We start from the raw sequence: 15,882 nt of genomic DNA on the forward strand, positions 1-15,882 counted from the left end.
ACTCTAGAAGTGTAAAGGGGCCTAAAAGTGGGTATAAATTTGCACCAGATAGCCACTTTTAGGCTTCTTCATGCTGCCAGAGCAGCATAAAGGGGTCCCGGAGTGAATGGCCCATGAAGTATGGGCATTAATATGGCATACAGGAAGCTTTGTTTTGATTCTTTCAGCTACCTGTCCAGTTACTATCAGCACTTCTCTCTTGTGCTTTCTTTTCCCCAGGTGTCTTCTGCATCTTCCCTTTCTTATCCTCAACCTCCTCCCATCACCTTAGTGTATAAACCTCTCTCTCCATCCCCTTGCTCTCCACGTGTCTCTTTCTTCCCCCAATCCCTGATGGTCTCACATGTCTCTCTTCCATCTCCTACTCATTTCTGAACGTCTGTCTTCTTTCCCTCTATTTCTCTCTATATGAGTTGCTCTGTTTTAGAGCACATCTATGCTTGGGATTTTTGCACTGATGCTAGTGTGATGGCCTTGGCCACCATGTTGGTCAACAGCAGGAATTGAACCAAGGATCTTTAAAGCAGTGTGTCTACAGCTTGAGCTAAAGAGCCAGACTCTCTAGCTGAAAGCTGTAACAGACCCATAGTCTCTGTGGAGTGGGTACAGAGGGGGATGTGTAACACACACTGACCAGTGGGTTACAGCAGCACCTAGTATAGATGTGCTGCACACGTGTAAAAAATGGCTTGCATTGATGCAGCTCACCCTGGTTGCAAACCAGGGTAAACTACACCAGTGCAAACTACCTCTTACACTGGTGCAGCATGTTTACACTAAGGGTTTGCACTGGTGTAAGAGGTAGTCCCAAGTGCAGAGAAGCTCTTAGGGTGTGTCTGTAGTGCAGATAAAGAAGGGATGGTAGCCCAGGGAGGCATATCCGTGCTAGCTTCAATCTAAATCACCTAGGTAACAGCAGTGCAGATATGGTGGCCCCCATTTCAGCACAGGATCGCAGCCTGAGTACAAGTCCTCCAGGGACCCTGGGCACATATTCAGGTTGCTTGCCCATACTGAAGCCCACACTGCTATTGTTACCCATGCTAGCTAGGTTAAAGCTAGCACAGGTATGTGTACCCATGCTAAAATCTCACCTTTCGCTTGCAGTGCAGGCATATTCTTGGACTATATCTACGCTCCGAGCTAGCGTGCTGATTTCTCTGCTCATGTATGCATACACAGTAGCTGTCATCCAACTAGTGTGAGTGTAAGTACCAGTGTAGCCGTGGTAACATGGGTAGCAGCAGCAGAGGCCTGGCTTAGACGTGCCATGTACCCACCCAGTTTCAGGTGGGTTTGTACTCAGCACAGCTCAGTCATGGCTCGACTGCTGCTACCCATGCTACTGTAGCTACAATGCTATTTATACTCACACTAGCTCTCAGTGAGCAGCATCAGAGGACACTCAATCTTAGCCTCTCTGTGCTCCTCACAATACCACGTGTAACGCCGTTGACAGTCAACTGGCTGTTAGCTAAGGCTGTAGAGCAGACTCATTTTCTCTCTCTCTCTCTCTCTCTAAGTGGTCTCGGTGCCACTAGTGGGTTACACACACTCTCAGTCTCAGCACCACTAACAATTATTTTCAACTAGAAAGAATTGATTGTGCAATTCTAGTTAGTTTCAGATTAGTCACACCCACACACACACACGCCCCTGAGAGTACGCTACCGTGCAGAAGCACAGGCATGATTAGGTCGAGTGAGAAGTTCACAGGAGTCCGCTATTTTGATAAGCGGGCAAAATGTGGGGTTCCTGCCAACCTACAGCCAATTTAACTCCCCATATACAAGATTTTACATGGCACTTTGGGAGGTTTGGACAAAAGTTTTCAAAACATATTGGTTTATACTGTATGCAAGGAATTCACTTGGCATGCTGTCAGTGGTAGTTTAAAAGGCATATTGCTGTAGGTTGGTGTTTGTGTGTGTGTGTACTGTTGGAATTTACATAACATTGCTAACTGTGTATACATATATTGCTAGGTTTGTAGAGTAATTTACATGGCACGCTGTCACGGCTTTATCTCTTTAAAAAGTCCTTTGAGTCTTAGGAACAGCATATGGTACAGTCTGCAGAGTATGATGTGATACGGGCAGTTATAATCATACCTGAATAGGAAGCCAAAGTAAATTTGCTTGTAAAACTTATCATTTTCTGAAAATTCTGTCCTCAGACTCCAAGGGCTTTTTTTTAATAACTAATTTTAAAGGCTTTCTTCCCCCTTCCTCTCCCCCCCCCCATACAATTTATTGTATCATTAAAGTACAAAAAACTTCCCATTAAGGCAGCAACTCTGGCAAAGTGTTGTCTGAAATACAAAATAATGGAACAGCAAGAAAATTCATACTGAAAAGCCCCATTGTTCCACGGGGCAAAACATATGTTTAAAGAAAACTTTTCTCTCTCCTCCCCTCTAGAATTTCAGGCAGATTCTCTGTCAACTCCGCATGCTGGTTCTAAGTCAAAGGAATCAAAGTAAGGAGAGTATTTGGTAACATTTTTCAGTACAATTCAGTTAGGTTACAGTATATTTGTACAATACCTAGGCTAGTACTGTGAACATCTAACAACTGGAGATGTATAGTATGTCTTCGGCATCTACAATCTGGCAGGATTTGCTGTATCTGTGCTATTAATAATCTGGAAGTTACTTCTGTCTAAGTAATTGTCTCATAGCCCGCATCGCTTACTATATTAAAAAGAACATTGTCAACCTGTCCAGACATCAATATGATTGTTTCTTAAAGGAAAATGCATTCTGCAGAGCAGCTCTGGAAGTTGTGTGTGTATTTATATGATTTTATTTGACAAAATGTTTGTATAGTTTGGGTGAAACAATAGGCCAAATCCTCTGCTGGTGTAAATCAGCGCAGCTCCATTGTTCGCTTCATTGACTTCAGTGGAGCTATGCTTATTTACGTGATCTGAGGATCCGGCCCATATTTTAGGCCCTCCTCTATAAATGTTAGACCTATTTAATCTCAGAGAGAGGGGGAAATAACAGGGCTGTTTCAAAAGAAGGTACAATTTTGGCTCAGAACAAATTGGACCAAATTAATCTCTGGTGTACTTTACTTATCACTAAGGGTGAATGTGGCCCACTGATGTTATTCTTTTAACTATTAATATTTGAGCAATATTTTCCTATAGTAAAAAAGATGGGCCTGTACGCCTAAGGGTCTGTGTGTAACACTAGCCAAAATAGCAATAATAGTCTGTTTATAGAAAGAGCGTTTATTATATTGCTACATGTAGACACAGTGAAATGTCTCCTTCTGGGGTATCAACACAGATTGTAATTTACAACCTGGAAGAACTGAGGCATCATTCATTTCAAAATTCTGAAAAACTGGGAAAACAGTTCACTGTGATGGGTTGCTCCCCCCCCCCCTTCTGGGGAGCCACCTGATGTACTGGGGTACCACTGAGCCCGCCTGTTCCACCATCCTGGGCTTCCTCACCCTGTCCTGCTAAGCCAGACCCTCAAGCCTCCTCTAACGCACGCACACAGGTAGGGGGACACCCTGCTGCAGAAAGACAGACACTGAGATCAGTATTGCATGGGAAGGCTCTCAGCTAAGGAATTGCACTCAAGTGGAGAGTAAACCCAAAATTGTATTGTCCTACACTGCACAGAGAACTGTACAGTGTAAGCTAATTGAAATTTGCCCTCTCCCTCAATGTGGAGAGAGAGATGCACAGCTTTTTGCCCCCCTCCTCCCAGTTTTGAATTACACAAACTGGGTTTAAAACAAAAACAAGTTTATTAAGTACAAGAGGTAGATCTTAAGTGATTATAAGGGATAGCCAACAGATCAAAGCAGATTACCTTAGTAAATAAACAAAAACCACAAACTGAGCTTAACACACTAGATAGGTAGGATATAAATTAACAAATTCTCACAAGTTGCTTTGACTTTCCCAGATTTTCATACACAGGCTAATGGTCCTTCTAGCCTGCGACCATCATTTTTCACAGTTCAATCCTTGCCCCTCAGGTGTTTCCAGGTGTTTTGTTGCACAGAGAGTGAGGACCCCCCACTAGCCTGGGACTTAGAAGACTTGGGTGCAATTTCCTTCTCTGCAGCAGACTGTGTGTGACCCTGGGCACATTATTTCATTTCTCTGTGCTTCTGTGCCTCCTCTATAAGCTGAGAATGCTAGCACTTCCCTACCTCACAGGATGTTGTGAGGGCAAAAATGTTAAAAGATTGTGAGGCGCTCGGATACTACAGCAATGGGGCCATATAAGTAACTTAGATTGGTCATTCCTGTGGGGTTTTCATCAGTTAATATGTAAATTTCAATGTGTACAGTGCCCAGAATCTTTTAAAATTCTTAACCATAAGACATCTAATATGAAGGCAGTGATGTGTAACAGCCTCGCTGAATCACTAATGCTATGGGGGGAAAAATCCACTGGCTTTCTGCGGGTCACATTCAATCAGTCCCTGGTGGCACTTTGCTCAGCCTTGTTTCTCCTATGCAGGAGGATGCTCATAAAGACCTTGAACACCTTTAAATAACCATTTAGGAGGCAAACTAAATTAACTATCTATCTCACAGGGATGTCAGGTAGAGATGGCTGGATGGGAACCATGTCAGCTCTTTAACACTAGTTCAAAATGATTTCACTGATTGCCAGTCAATTTTAGGTGAAAAGAAAGTGCAGAAAATGACAGGCCAATCCCTCAAACCTCATTGGTTACTAATCATACTGAGGTCCAAGAGACCCACCTCCTTCTCCTCACCAATACACTCAGCCCCTGTGTCGGACTCTGGCACACACACAATGCAGAGTGAGTGCTATACTGAGAAGTGGAGCTGAGCTGCATGATCAGAAGATGAAATGAGCAGAGCATCAATCACTCCAAATTGAGGTTAGGCTTGATGAGCACATGCCAGTCATGCTTAGGTTAGAAATCCCCAGGGAACAGCAGTAATGAAAGTGTCAAGGCTGGAGGCTTGCTCTTATACACTGATCCCCACTAATATTTTTGGGTGCCTGAGGCTGATAGTTGCCCCCATGTTTTCATTCATTTTAAAGTGTGGCTTTCTTCTGAAAAATTCTGTGTGAAGTCAGCTGCCTCTTATGAAACAGATCTGTTGCCTTTGTGAGTCCAAAGTGACTGGTGATTGTGGGTGCCCACCTTGAGACACCTTAAAGGGGTCTGGCTTTCAGAAAGTGCAGCATCCCCACACACACACACATACACATACACATTGAAAATCAGGGCCCTTTAAGGTGTCTCAAGTTGGAGGCACCCAAAATCCAGCGGTGGCGAAAGGGGGTGGCTTGCACAGGTAATAGCCACCCCAAACTTTGCCTTGGCCTCCCAGTAGCCACCCTTCCCCGTGCAAAGGCCAAACATTATGCAGAAGTAAGGGTGTCATGGTATGGTATTGCCATCCTTACATCGCTGCTGCTGGCAGCGGCACTGTCTTCAGAGCTGGGCAGCTGGAGAGCGGCAGCTGCTGGCTGGGAGCCCAGCTGCGACGGCAACACCACCACCACCAGCAGCGCAGAACTGCAGAAGGCAGGGTGGCGTGTGCCCACAAGATGTATAGTGCAGCCCTCCCCCCTGCCCCAAAATTTTCTGTCTAGCCCACCTTAGCCCCGCCACTGGGAAGAGGCTGGCATCGCCGCTGCTGTAATCACTTGTCATTTCTGAAAAATTTGGCTTGTGCGTTACTTCAGTGAACATTTCTGATGCTTTTTCCACTCTGGTCACTAGTAGTGATGTAAAAGCCAGTCTGCTGTGGCCTCTTTGCAGAAAGTCTGTTGATGGATCTTCCGCCACTCACAGAAGAAGATGTGAGGTTGAGGATCTGGGGACCCAGACAGAATGGAGTTATTCAGACAAATCCCTGGCATCCATTGAGAATGGTGAGCTCATCAAACAGCAGCACCATATTTAACATCCAAAACACACTGCTTTCCAAAGAGTGCACTTTGGAAAAATGAAAGTCGGTTTGCTTTCAAAAATGGCTTTGTGGCATCAGGTAAAAAAATGCACAATTCTATTCAGCATGAACTTTGATGCATTTGAAGCATTTTGACAGGAGGATAAATGTCGCTCATTCCTGAGTTGCTAATGTGTGTTGCCCTCCTGTTATTCAGTGCAGTGCATCTACATTTGAACAGCTGGTTTTCTGCAGCCAGGTTTGTTTTGCCTTGTATTTTAGTAGGGTTGTATGCAAAGATTGGCTCAGGTAGCAGTGTTCAGATCCACCTCTAGCTTGGCATTAGACATAGGCTAGAGTTCAGATCTGAGGCTAAATCAGAGCCAGGGTTCCACTTGAGAACTGCTTGTGAGCAGCAGCAGCAGCAGTGCCTTGAGTCATAATGGCCCCCTGCATATAAAGTCAAATCCCCATAGGTTCGGAGAGCCTATTTGCAATGGGTCAAGGCCCCAGCACTGAGTAGGGCTCCCTGAGAGACCTCACAGGAGTCAGAAGGCAGGGTTGCAACAGAAGAAAGGCCTTAGTGGGAGTTGATCCTCGGGGTGCGTATGTGCTTAGCCAGACTGCTGTCAGTTTCACTGCCTCTGTTGGCTGATGGCTCCCTCATGTGGCCAGTCTGCAGGGGTGTGTGGAAACCTAGACAAAACCAACGAGGACACTTGGGATATGTCTACACTGCAATTAAAAACCTGCGGCTGGCCCAGGCCAGCTGCCTCAGGCTCACGGGGCTTGGGCTAAGGGGCTGTTTAATTGAGGTGTAGATGTTCTGGTGTGTGCTGGAGCCTGAGCTCTGGGACCCTCCCCCTTACAGGGACCTAGCGTCTGGGCTGCAGCCTGAGCCCGAACATCTACACTGCAATTAAACAGCCCCAGGAGCCCGAGTCTGCTGGCCTGGGCCAGCCCCGGGTGTCTAATTCCAGTATAGACATACCCTACAGCAGACCTTGCACCTAGAAACACTCTAGTTATGGGGAGCTCCTTTCTGCTCACATTCCCATCCTATCCCCATGACCATTACAGGTCTCTTCAGGCTAATGGGCCCCTTCTCCCTCACTGATAGCTCCTGCTTCATAATGGAGTTGTTGGCTGGGAAAGTTCACTTCATGTGTGAGTGCCTTAAAACTTCTACCATAATGGACTCTGTCAGCTGGTTCAAAAATGGCCCCACTGTTGTCTTGCAGAAGGAGGTGGTTTCTCCTGGATGCCTAGGAACAGGATAGGTCTCTGTGATGGTGTAAAATCACCTTTAAGGGCCTGCTTGTCCTCTTACACTAGTGTAACTCCAGTAGTTTCAGTGGAGTTACTCTGGGACACTGGTGAGAGAGCAAAATCAGGCCCTATGTATCTGCCTTTGAGAGGAATGGCCTCCCTCAAAGGAGGACATTCCCTCTTCTGTTGCAGAGCCTGGGAAAAAAATTCAGACTGCATCGGGCCCCAGCTGAGCGAGGTTGTCTGTCATGCCACTGGAAGCTGATGATGTAGTATTTTCATGGCTATATGACAGAAAATGCATTATCGCCAACCTATCACAGCCCACCTCTGAATCTATTAAATGCTTAGCAACAAAACAAAGGACATTAACTTATTAACGGTAGCTTTTGCCAAAGATGTGCAGGTTGTGCTTCGAAAATGTACGGGACCTCAGAACTGGGATTCATAGAATTATTATGCTCATTTCTCATAGTTTATTAATAATTTAAAACCAATCTTGGTGTTATTGATCTATCATTGAATCTGAGATTTATTTCATATCTCTAGTCACAGAAGCAGTAAATTTAATTTCCCTCCTACTTCCTAAGCTTACTTCATAACTAAAACATGATCTTTAAGCTATATCAGTAATCAGAGAGGAGAAGAGGAGCAGAGAAGATGTGGATGGCAAGGACAGTCCTGAGCCCATACCAAGTCAAGGTGAGGAGCGCTAAGGGTCAGATTCCGATACACTTTCTTATGTTCTGTCTTACTCCACAAATAGCCACAGTAAAGCCAATGTGATCACAGAGAGAGTAAAATGCTACTGAACAGGAGTAAGTATCAGAATTAGGGCCTAAGAACCAGACCCTCAAAGGCATTTAAGCACCTAACTCCTATTGATTTTCCTGGGATTTAGGTGTCTAAAGTACTCCTGGGAGCATTCTGTTCCAAAAAATTAAAAATTCTGTACACAATATTTTAAAATTCTGCAAATTTTATTTGTCAAAATAACACTACATAATCACGCCAGTTTCAATTATTTTGGTAATTTATTTCAAAATACCTGTCAGCAAGTATGTCTGTAACAATACAGACACACACAAAAAATCCCCCCAGGAGTAGAGTGTTAAAGAAACCCCATGACAACCCAGTTCCTGTTTCTCTGTGCCCTTCCCACTTCCCCAGAGCCCAGATGGGGGGGTCAAACACGCAAAACCCCTCCTCACAGAGCCCAGCCACATACACACACCCCAGCCAATACACCCAAACCCCCTTCTTCCCCCAGAGCCCAGCACAGTGATTTAAGTGAGGCCCAGGAAATCCAAAAGGACAGGTTCCTACAGCAATACTAAGGTGGCCATATTGCATATCCAGTGTATTTACTGTGTACATTTGACAACATAAGCAGCAATGTAGTAAGGACTACCTTCAATAATAAACCAGGGATAGACACTACCACTTAAGGTCATACTGGGTCAGACCCAGTATCCTGTCTTCTGACAGTGGCCAATGCCAGGTGCCCCAGAGGGAATAAACAGAACAGGTAATCATCAAGTGATCCATGTCGCCCATTCCCAGCTTCTGGCAAACAGAGGTTAGGGACACTTCAGAGCATGGTTTTCTATCCCTGCCCATCCTGGCTAATAGCCATTGATGGACCTATCCTCCATGAATTTATCTAGTTCTTTTTTGAACCCTGTTATAGTCTTGGCCTTCACAACATCCTCTGGCAAAGAGTTCCACAGGTTGACTGTGTGTTGTGTGAAGAAATACTTCCTTTTGTTTTAAACCTGCTGCCTATTAATTTCATTTGGTGACCTCTAGTTCTTGTGTTATGAGAAGGAGTAAATAACACTTTCTTATTTACTTTCTCCACACCAGTCATGATTTTATAGACCTCTATCATATCCCCCCCTTAGTCGTCTCTTTTCCAAGCTGAAAAGTCCCAGTCTTATTCAACTCTCCTCATATGGAGGCTGTTCCATACCCCTTATTATTTTTGTTGCCCTTTTCTGTACCTTTTCCAATTCCAATATATCTTTCTTGAGATGGGGCAATACGTGAGTATTCAAGATGTGGGCATACCATGGATTTATATAGAGGCAATATGATATTTCATGTCTCATTATCTATCCCTTTCCTAATGATTCCCAACATTCTGTTAGCTTTTTTGACTGCCACTGCACGTTGAGTGGATGTTTTCAGAGAACTATCCACGACTGCAAGATCTCTTTTTTGAGTGGTAACTAATTTAGACCACATCATTTTGTATGTATCCTGTAGCTGAGATTGTTTTCCAATGTGCATTATTTTGCATTTATCAACATCGAATTTCATCTGCCATTTCGTTGCCCACACACCCAGTTTTGGGACAGTTCCTCACATTTGTCACATAAAAAGAATGGCTCAGGTTTGGGAATCTGCCTCACATCCTCAGCCATAAAGACCAATACAAAGAATTCATTTAGTTTCTCCACAATGGCCTTCTCTTCCTTGAGTGCTCCTTTAGCATCTCAATCGTCCAGTGGCCCCACTGGTTGTTTAGCAGGCTTTCTGCTTCTGATGTACTTTAAAAAAAAAATTCTGTTACTTTTTGAGTCTTTGGCTAGCTGTTCTTCACATTCTTTTTTGGCCTAATTATATTTTTACACTTCATTTGCCCGAGTTTATGCTCCTTTCTATTTTCCTCACTAGGATTTAACTTCCACTTTTTAAAGGATGCTTTTTTGCCTCTCGCTGCTTCTTTTACTTTGTTGTTTAGCCACGGTGGCACTTTTTTGGTCCTTTAAATTTTTTTTTTAATTTGGGGCATACATTTAAATTGAGCCTCTATTGTGGTGTCTTTAACAAGTTTCCATGCAGCTTGCAGGGATTTCACTTTTGGCACCGTACCTTTTAATTTCTGTTTAAACAAACGTCCTCATTTTTGTGTAGATCCCCTTTCTGAAATTAAATGCTACCGTGGTGAGCTGCTTTAGTGCTTTTCTGTGCATAGGGATGTTACATTTTGTTATGTTATGGTCACTATTACCAAGCGGTTCCGCTAACACTTAACTATTTGTACAGTGCCTAGCACCATGGGGTCCTCGTCCAGGACTGAGGCCCTACTTGCTATGGCAATGCACATAACATGTATGATGAGGCCAAGTTAACACAGAAATGTCAGCATTTGGGGATGGATTCACCAGCAGGATCCAGCTGCTTTGCATCACCCTAACGCTACAAACTCAGTGTAACCAGCCGATGAAGCTGGGTTTATTACTGCTTTGCCTTTCTAGCATGGTGTAAAGCACTGGCGCATACCAGTGAATTTGGATAGCATGGAAAACATTCTGTGAGGTAAGTATAAAAAAACCTGTGAGCTTAGAACTAAAATGTCCAGAACTATAAATTGGTGATTCTTAATAAAATAAACTCTTTAAAAAATTTAATCTGGAACAAACAATGATTAAACACTGACATTTGTTAATCTCTTAGGGCATCAGAAATTTTAATCAATAACCCATCAGGAGGTAAAGCATGTGACAGGGTGTTGGATGGGCTAGTGGTTGGGGAGGTCCGGGACTAAAAACCAGAGGAATCCTAACTTATAAATCCAGCTCAACAGCGCTCTCGCTGTGGGACACTGATTCATAGATTATTATTTTTTAAGGCCAGAAGGGACCACTATGATCATCTAGTGTGACCTCCTGCAAAACACAGACCACTAAGTGGTTCCTGCATCAAGTCCATAACGTCTGGCTGAGCTGAAACCTGAGAAGGTCAGGTAATGACCAAATTTACCCGAGAGGGAAAACAACAGTAAATTCCCAGACACTGTAGCTTTCCCGGGTAAATAAATTTTACAACATAGAGTCCCTGGTTCATAGATCGTAGGCAGATGTTCAAAAATAGGTGCCTGTGAAACAGGTGTGCCTGCAAAATGGGTGACCACATGCACAAGAACCAGATGCCGTATACAAATGTATATCTGTATATAATGGACTCAGCTTAGGTGTCTATCTTTGAATATTTGGCCCATAATATTGTGTGTCCCAGAGCCCCCCAGAGATAAGTGCCAGATTGAAAAAAGGAAGCCTGTGTAGAGGGAGGGAAGGTTCTTATTAGCTGATCGACAGGCCATAAGGAATTCCTGTAACTCTTCATAGAGGGCAGTTCCGTCTTATTCCTATGACAGGTGCGTGCATGGCCCCCATGACCAGCATATCTGAGCACCTCTCACTCTTTAATGTATTTGTCCTCGCAGCACCCTTGGGCGATAGGGAAGGACTTTTATCCCCCTTTTGAAGATGAGGAACTGAGGCACACGGAGCCTAAGTGACTTGCCCAAGTTCACACAGGAAGTCTGTGTCATAACACACATTCTAAAACCTAGACTTAATTAACTAGATGCTCTCATGTCTTATAGAGCAAGGCTCGCCCAAAGTTCTTCTAGCGTTTTACAGCCAGGCTTGGCTGTGATCGCCCATTCGTGAGTCAAGATCCAGGGGGTCTATTAGCAGCCCCAGATATATCAGAACAATCCATTGTCCTTTTTCATAAGCAGGACACCCCCCTGCTGGTTGTTTTTTTCCTGTATACTCCTTACTTGTAGATTTCCCAATCTCTTAATCAGGGGCGGCTCTATGTATTTTGCCGCCCCAAGCACGGCAGTCAGCCGGTCCCCTGCTTTTGGCATACCCGCCACCGAAACCGCGGGACCGGTGGACCTCCCGCAGGCATGCCACCGAAGGCCCCTGACTGCCGCCCTCATGGCGACCAGCAGGTCACCCCCCACAGCTTGCCGCCCCAGGCATGCGCTGGGTGCGCTGGTGCCTGGAGCCGCCCCTGCTCTTAATCAGCGTGTGGCTCAATATGCAAATAGGCCTACATTATTATGAGCACAATACACAATGGCCAGACAGGGAAATAAGCGTCTGTTACCCACTGCCTCAAAAGGGACTGTCTGAGACATGTCACTGCTTGGTTACCTGCCTTAAGAACATAACTTTTAGTATAGAAGCATAACTCCTTAAATATTATCTGTACATACATTTTGCAATGATTATGGCAACCAGTCATTTATGGCAACCAATTATGAGCAACTGGCTCTCAGTAGAGACCTTACATGCCAAACTTTGGTGAATTAATATGCACCTATCCAAGCCAGGGGATCCCTGTAAAACTCTATGCACCGTCTCTGTCCTCTAACAGTTGGCACCAACAGGTGCCTGGGTCACAATCCGATTTTATACTAACAAAGCTACGTTATCCATTTTTATGCTTAGGGACATAAATGATCCCCAGCTGGGATTGGGAAGTAACTTCCACCCCATGGCATCTAATGATTCATGGTTACCCAGGCAGTGGTGCTGGGGGGTGCTGAAAGCCAGCTAACGAAACTGTAAACCACGTGTGTTCAAAAGCAATGTCAAAAAATGTGATTCCCGCTCACACCACACGGGTTCAGCACAGCTCCGGGATTCTCAAGAATCGCAAAATAATGCCAGCTCCATTCTGATAGCACCAGCAAACTTTTCACAGTGAAACTTGGGGATGCTGCCTGCAGCTCTAGTTCCTGAGCCTATGTTACCCAGGTACAATGTTGGGGATTTTCTCCTTCCCCTGAAGCACCCAATTAAAACATTTTTAGGGCTGGGAAACCAAACTAGATGGATCATCATCCTATTCCAATATAATGTTTCTGTGTGGGACAAGAGTTTTGGCCACACACCACATGAGTCTGGTTAAGGATTAGCCTCATTTAGTTCAGCACTGCCAGTGCACTATCAGACCAACTCAGAACACAAATCTGCTTTTATGTTTCAGGTGTTGTGGTGCTCTTTACTAACGTAGGTGAAGAAATTGAGACACAAGAGTCTGAAGAAGGAAGCGAAGAAAATAACCAAACAAAATCCAAAGACGAAGGTAGAGTGCGCTTGTGGAGACTCCATCATTGGCAATTTTTAAATCAAGATTGGATCTTTTTCTAAAAGAGAGGCTCTAGTTCAAAAGAAATTATGTTGGGGAAGTTCTATGGCCTGTGTTATACAGGAGGTCGGACTGGCCTGGGAATCTATGAATAATCCTGGTCACTGTAAATTAAAGTGGGGTTTTCAATGAGAGTTGGGCATCCAACACCCTTAAACTAGTCTCCTTTGAAAATCCCAGCTTTGTTGCTTTAGAGGAGAGATGGCTAACGCTCCGTAGTAATGGGGGATAAATCACCCTGTCCAGGAATATTGTCGAGGGCAGCAACCAAAGTGAGAGGGGGTTTGGCACCTTGGCAGGAGGGTTCTGGCTCATGGGTGGGGATTTGAATGAGGTAGGTGTTACTTTGGGCTTGCCCATTTGATGATGTAACATTTCGCCCTTTCCCTTCTGACCACGCAGTCATCTTTCAGCTTCCCTCATCTCCCATCTGTACCTGTCCCACCAGCCTCCAGACTCCCAGGCCTTTCCCACAATACAACCACATGAGATGCTCGATGGAATTCAAAGGATAACGTAAAATACTTTTAACTGGAAAGTATAAAGGAACCTATGGAATTCACTGCTGCAGAAGGCTATTGAGGCAACTAAAGTAGCAAGAGTCAAAATGTATTAGACCTTCCAGGCAGACCTGTCTCTGTGAGAAGCATCAAGAGGCACTGCATCCCTGCACAGCATGGACCACCTCTCCAGTCTGCTTGAGAGGGTCAGCCCATGGACAGCTGCTGTCCATTCACAGTCTCAGACTGTGGCTTCCATCTGGGCACTGGATCATGCCACCTCCCCTGATGCTGTTTGAATGTTTGAAGGAGGCAGCCTACCATGCCCTGCCCCAATCTCACCACGAAACACTTAGCAACATGTGGCCTCCCTCCCCAACTTCACCAGTGGGTCCCACATTCCCATCCCATGGGAGGGTGCGGGGGCCCTATTGGAGGGGTAGGACTCTGCAGTTGCCATGAAAGGTGAGAAAAAGCTTGGGCTTGGGGGGGGGGGAAGAAAAATGAAAAGGGGAACTGGGGGGGAGTCAGAGAGTGGACAATAAATCTGAGAGAAGGGGGATGAAAGAAAAACAGTGGGAAGGAAAGACTATGTGGAGAGGGAGGAGGAGGCATAGGACGTGGGGGGAAGAGAGAAAGGAGAATGAAAAGAGAGTAAGAGAAAGGGGGGAATGGTCAGAAGATGGGAAAGACTTGAAAGGGGGGAAATTAATTAGAGGTAAAATTGAGGAGAAAAGAAACAGGCAGCTAGCAAAGCAAACATAGGAAAGCAAAGAACGAGGCAAACAGGCATAGCAAGTTAATTTTTCTCATTGTTTCATAGAAAGTTTGGGACCAGAATGTTACATAAAGCCAAATACGGGTATATTTTTATATCTGTAGACCAGGATGACATCTGTCCCTAGCAGAGCAAGACAGGAGGAAGGCATGGGGTAGCAGCCTGCTTCCCTGTGTGGGGGTTTTCTTGCTTTTGTTCTGTATTGTGCTGATGCTGGTTTCTATATGTAGCTCTGTGGTTGTCAGGTAGGAAACACCCGCGTGAATCTAGGCCCTGGGGTTTTGATGTGCAGCCTTTCTTGGTACTTTAACAGAATGTACTTTGACAGTGGCAAACTATTGTAGGACAGAATTCCAGACAAACCCATCCCTGCGTAGCTTCTCTTCCGCCACCACCCTCCCCCAGACTCCATACACTTTAATAACTGAAATATGTTAGTCTTCAAAAATGGAAGGCATTGGACTCCAAAATTTTATGGAGGAAGCTCCGTAGAAACCTTGCTTAATTTTTTCCTCTCTCTCACCACAGAGTCCGCACTTTTGCTTGGTTGGAATTTATGTATATAGGATTAACATCTGCAATTGCACTATCTAGGTTGCAAATTACACAGGCTATCAATCTTGATGCTTCAGGGCATACAATGATTACCATCTGGGGTGGGGGTGTCAAAAATTAGTTTCTCCCATGCTATCGTATGGTATTGTCTGATTGACCAGCTGCATAAAGGAGAAGGAATGGGTTTGCCTTCATCAGGAGTATCAGTTATATGTCACTATCAGAGGCAAAGTACCTGACTGACTGAACCAATAGCCAGTTCCACTGTGACATTTCCTATGTCTCAGTTCAGTCTCCACAAGTCTAACACTTAAACCACTCCTGAATCTGGCCATATGACATGTAGGTCAGGTGACTACCATTGCCCAAGCAGGTTAGCCACTAAAACACGCCATGCTTGTTCTTTATCTGTAGTTGTGAGAGCTGAAAGTGATGCAGCAGGAGGAGAAGACAGGAAGTCAGATGATGAAGGTATGCCAGGATATGTGGCTATTTGGGCTGTCATGAGACAACTGTCCTCTCTATGCAGTTAAGAGACCAAATCAGGCATAAAAACTTGGAGTTCTTCATTACTGCTTTTCTGTAGAGATGTCCCAACCCTGACTAGTTACAGAGGCCAAATAACTGCTTTCTAATATGGCTGAAAGCCACAGGAAAAGTATGGGCCACATCCTGTAAACAGCTGAGTGCCTCTTGCAAGGAACTGAGACTCCTCTTGTGGTCAATGAGAGTTGGGGTGACCAGCACTTTGCAGGAGGCACTGAGCACTTTGCAAGATCGGGCCGTCAGTGGGAGGGGGCTCGTCATGGCAGGGCTGGAGGATACACGGGGGGGTTGGGTAATCTGGGGGCTAAGGATGCTTTTCATTGTGAGGGAGACAGAAAGCGTTGACAGTTGGGAGGGGGTGGTTTGAGGACA

General features: G+C 44.9%; 1 protein-coding gene across 1 annotated transcript in view; it reads left to right on the forward strand.

Moving 5' to 3' along the window:
* The first annotated feature begins 697 nt into the window (after positions 1–697).
* The window catches only part of LOC112111199 (glutamate-rich protein 6B), a 40,124-nt gene continuing 24,939 nt past the window's right edge, over positions 698–15,882 (forward strand). The window contains exons 1-6 of the mRNA XM_029911734.1: positions 698–725; positions 2,421–2,478; positions 5,778–5,890; positions 7,798–7,878; positions 12,970–13,068; positions 15,379–15,435. Of these exons, the coding sequence (XP_029767594.1) occupies positions 698–725; positions 2,421–2,478; positions 5,778–5,890; positions 7,798–7,878; positions 12,970–13,068; positions 15,379–15,435 (436 nt within the window). The remainder of the gene's footprint in view (positions 726–2,420; positions 2,479–5,777; positions 5,891–7,797; positions 7,879–12,969; positions 13,069–15,378; positions 15,436–15,882) is intronic.

This window comes from Terrapene carolina, unplaced genomic scaffold (genome assembly GCF_002925995.2).
Source record: "Terrapene carolina triunguis isolate 2854851 unplaced genomic scaffold, T_m_triunguis-2.0 Scaffold18, whole genome shotgun sequence".
NCBI classification, from domain to species: Eukaryota; Metazoa; Chordata; order Testudines; family Emydidae; genus Terrapene; species Terrapene triunguis.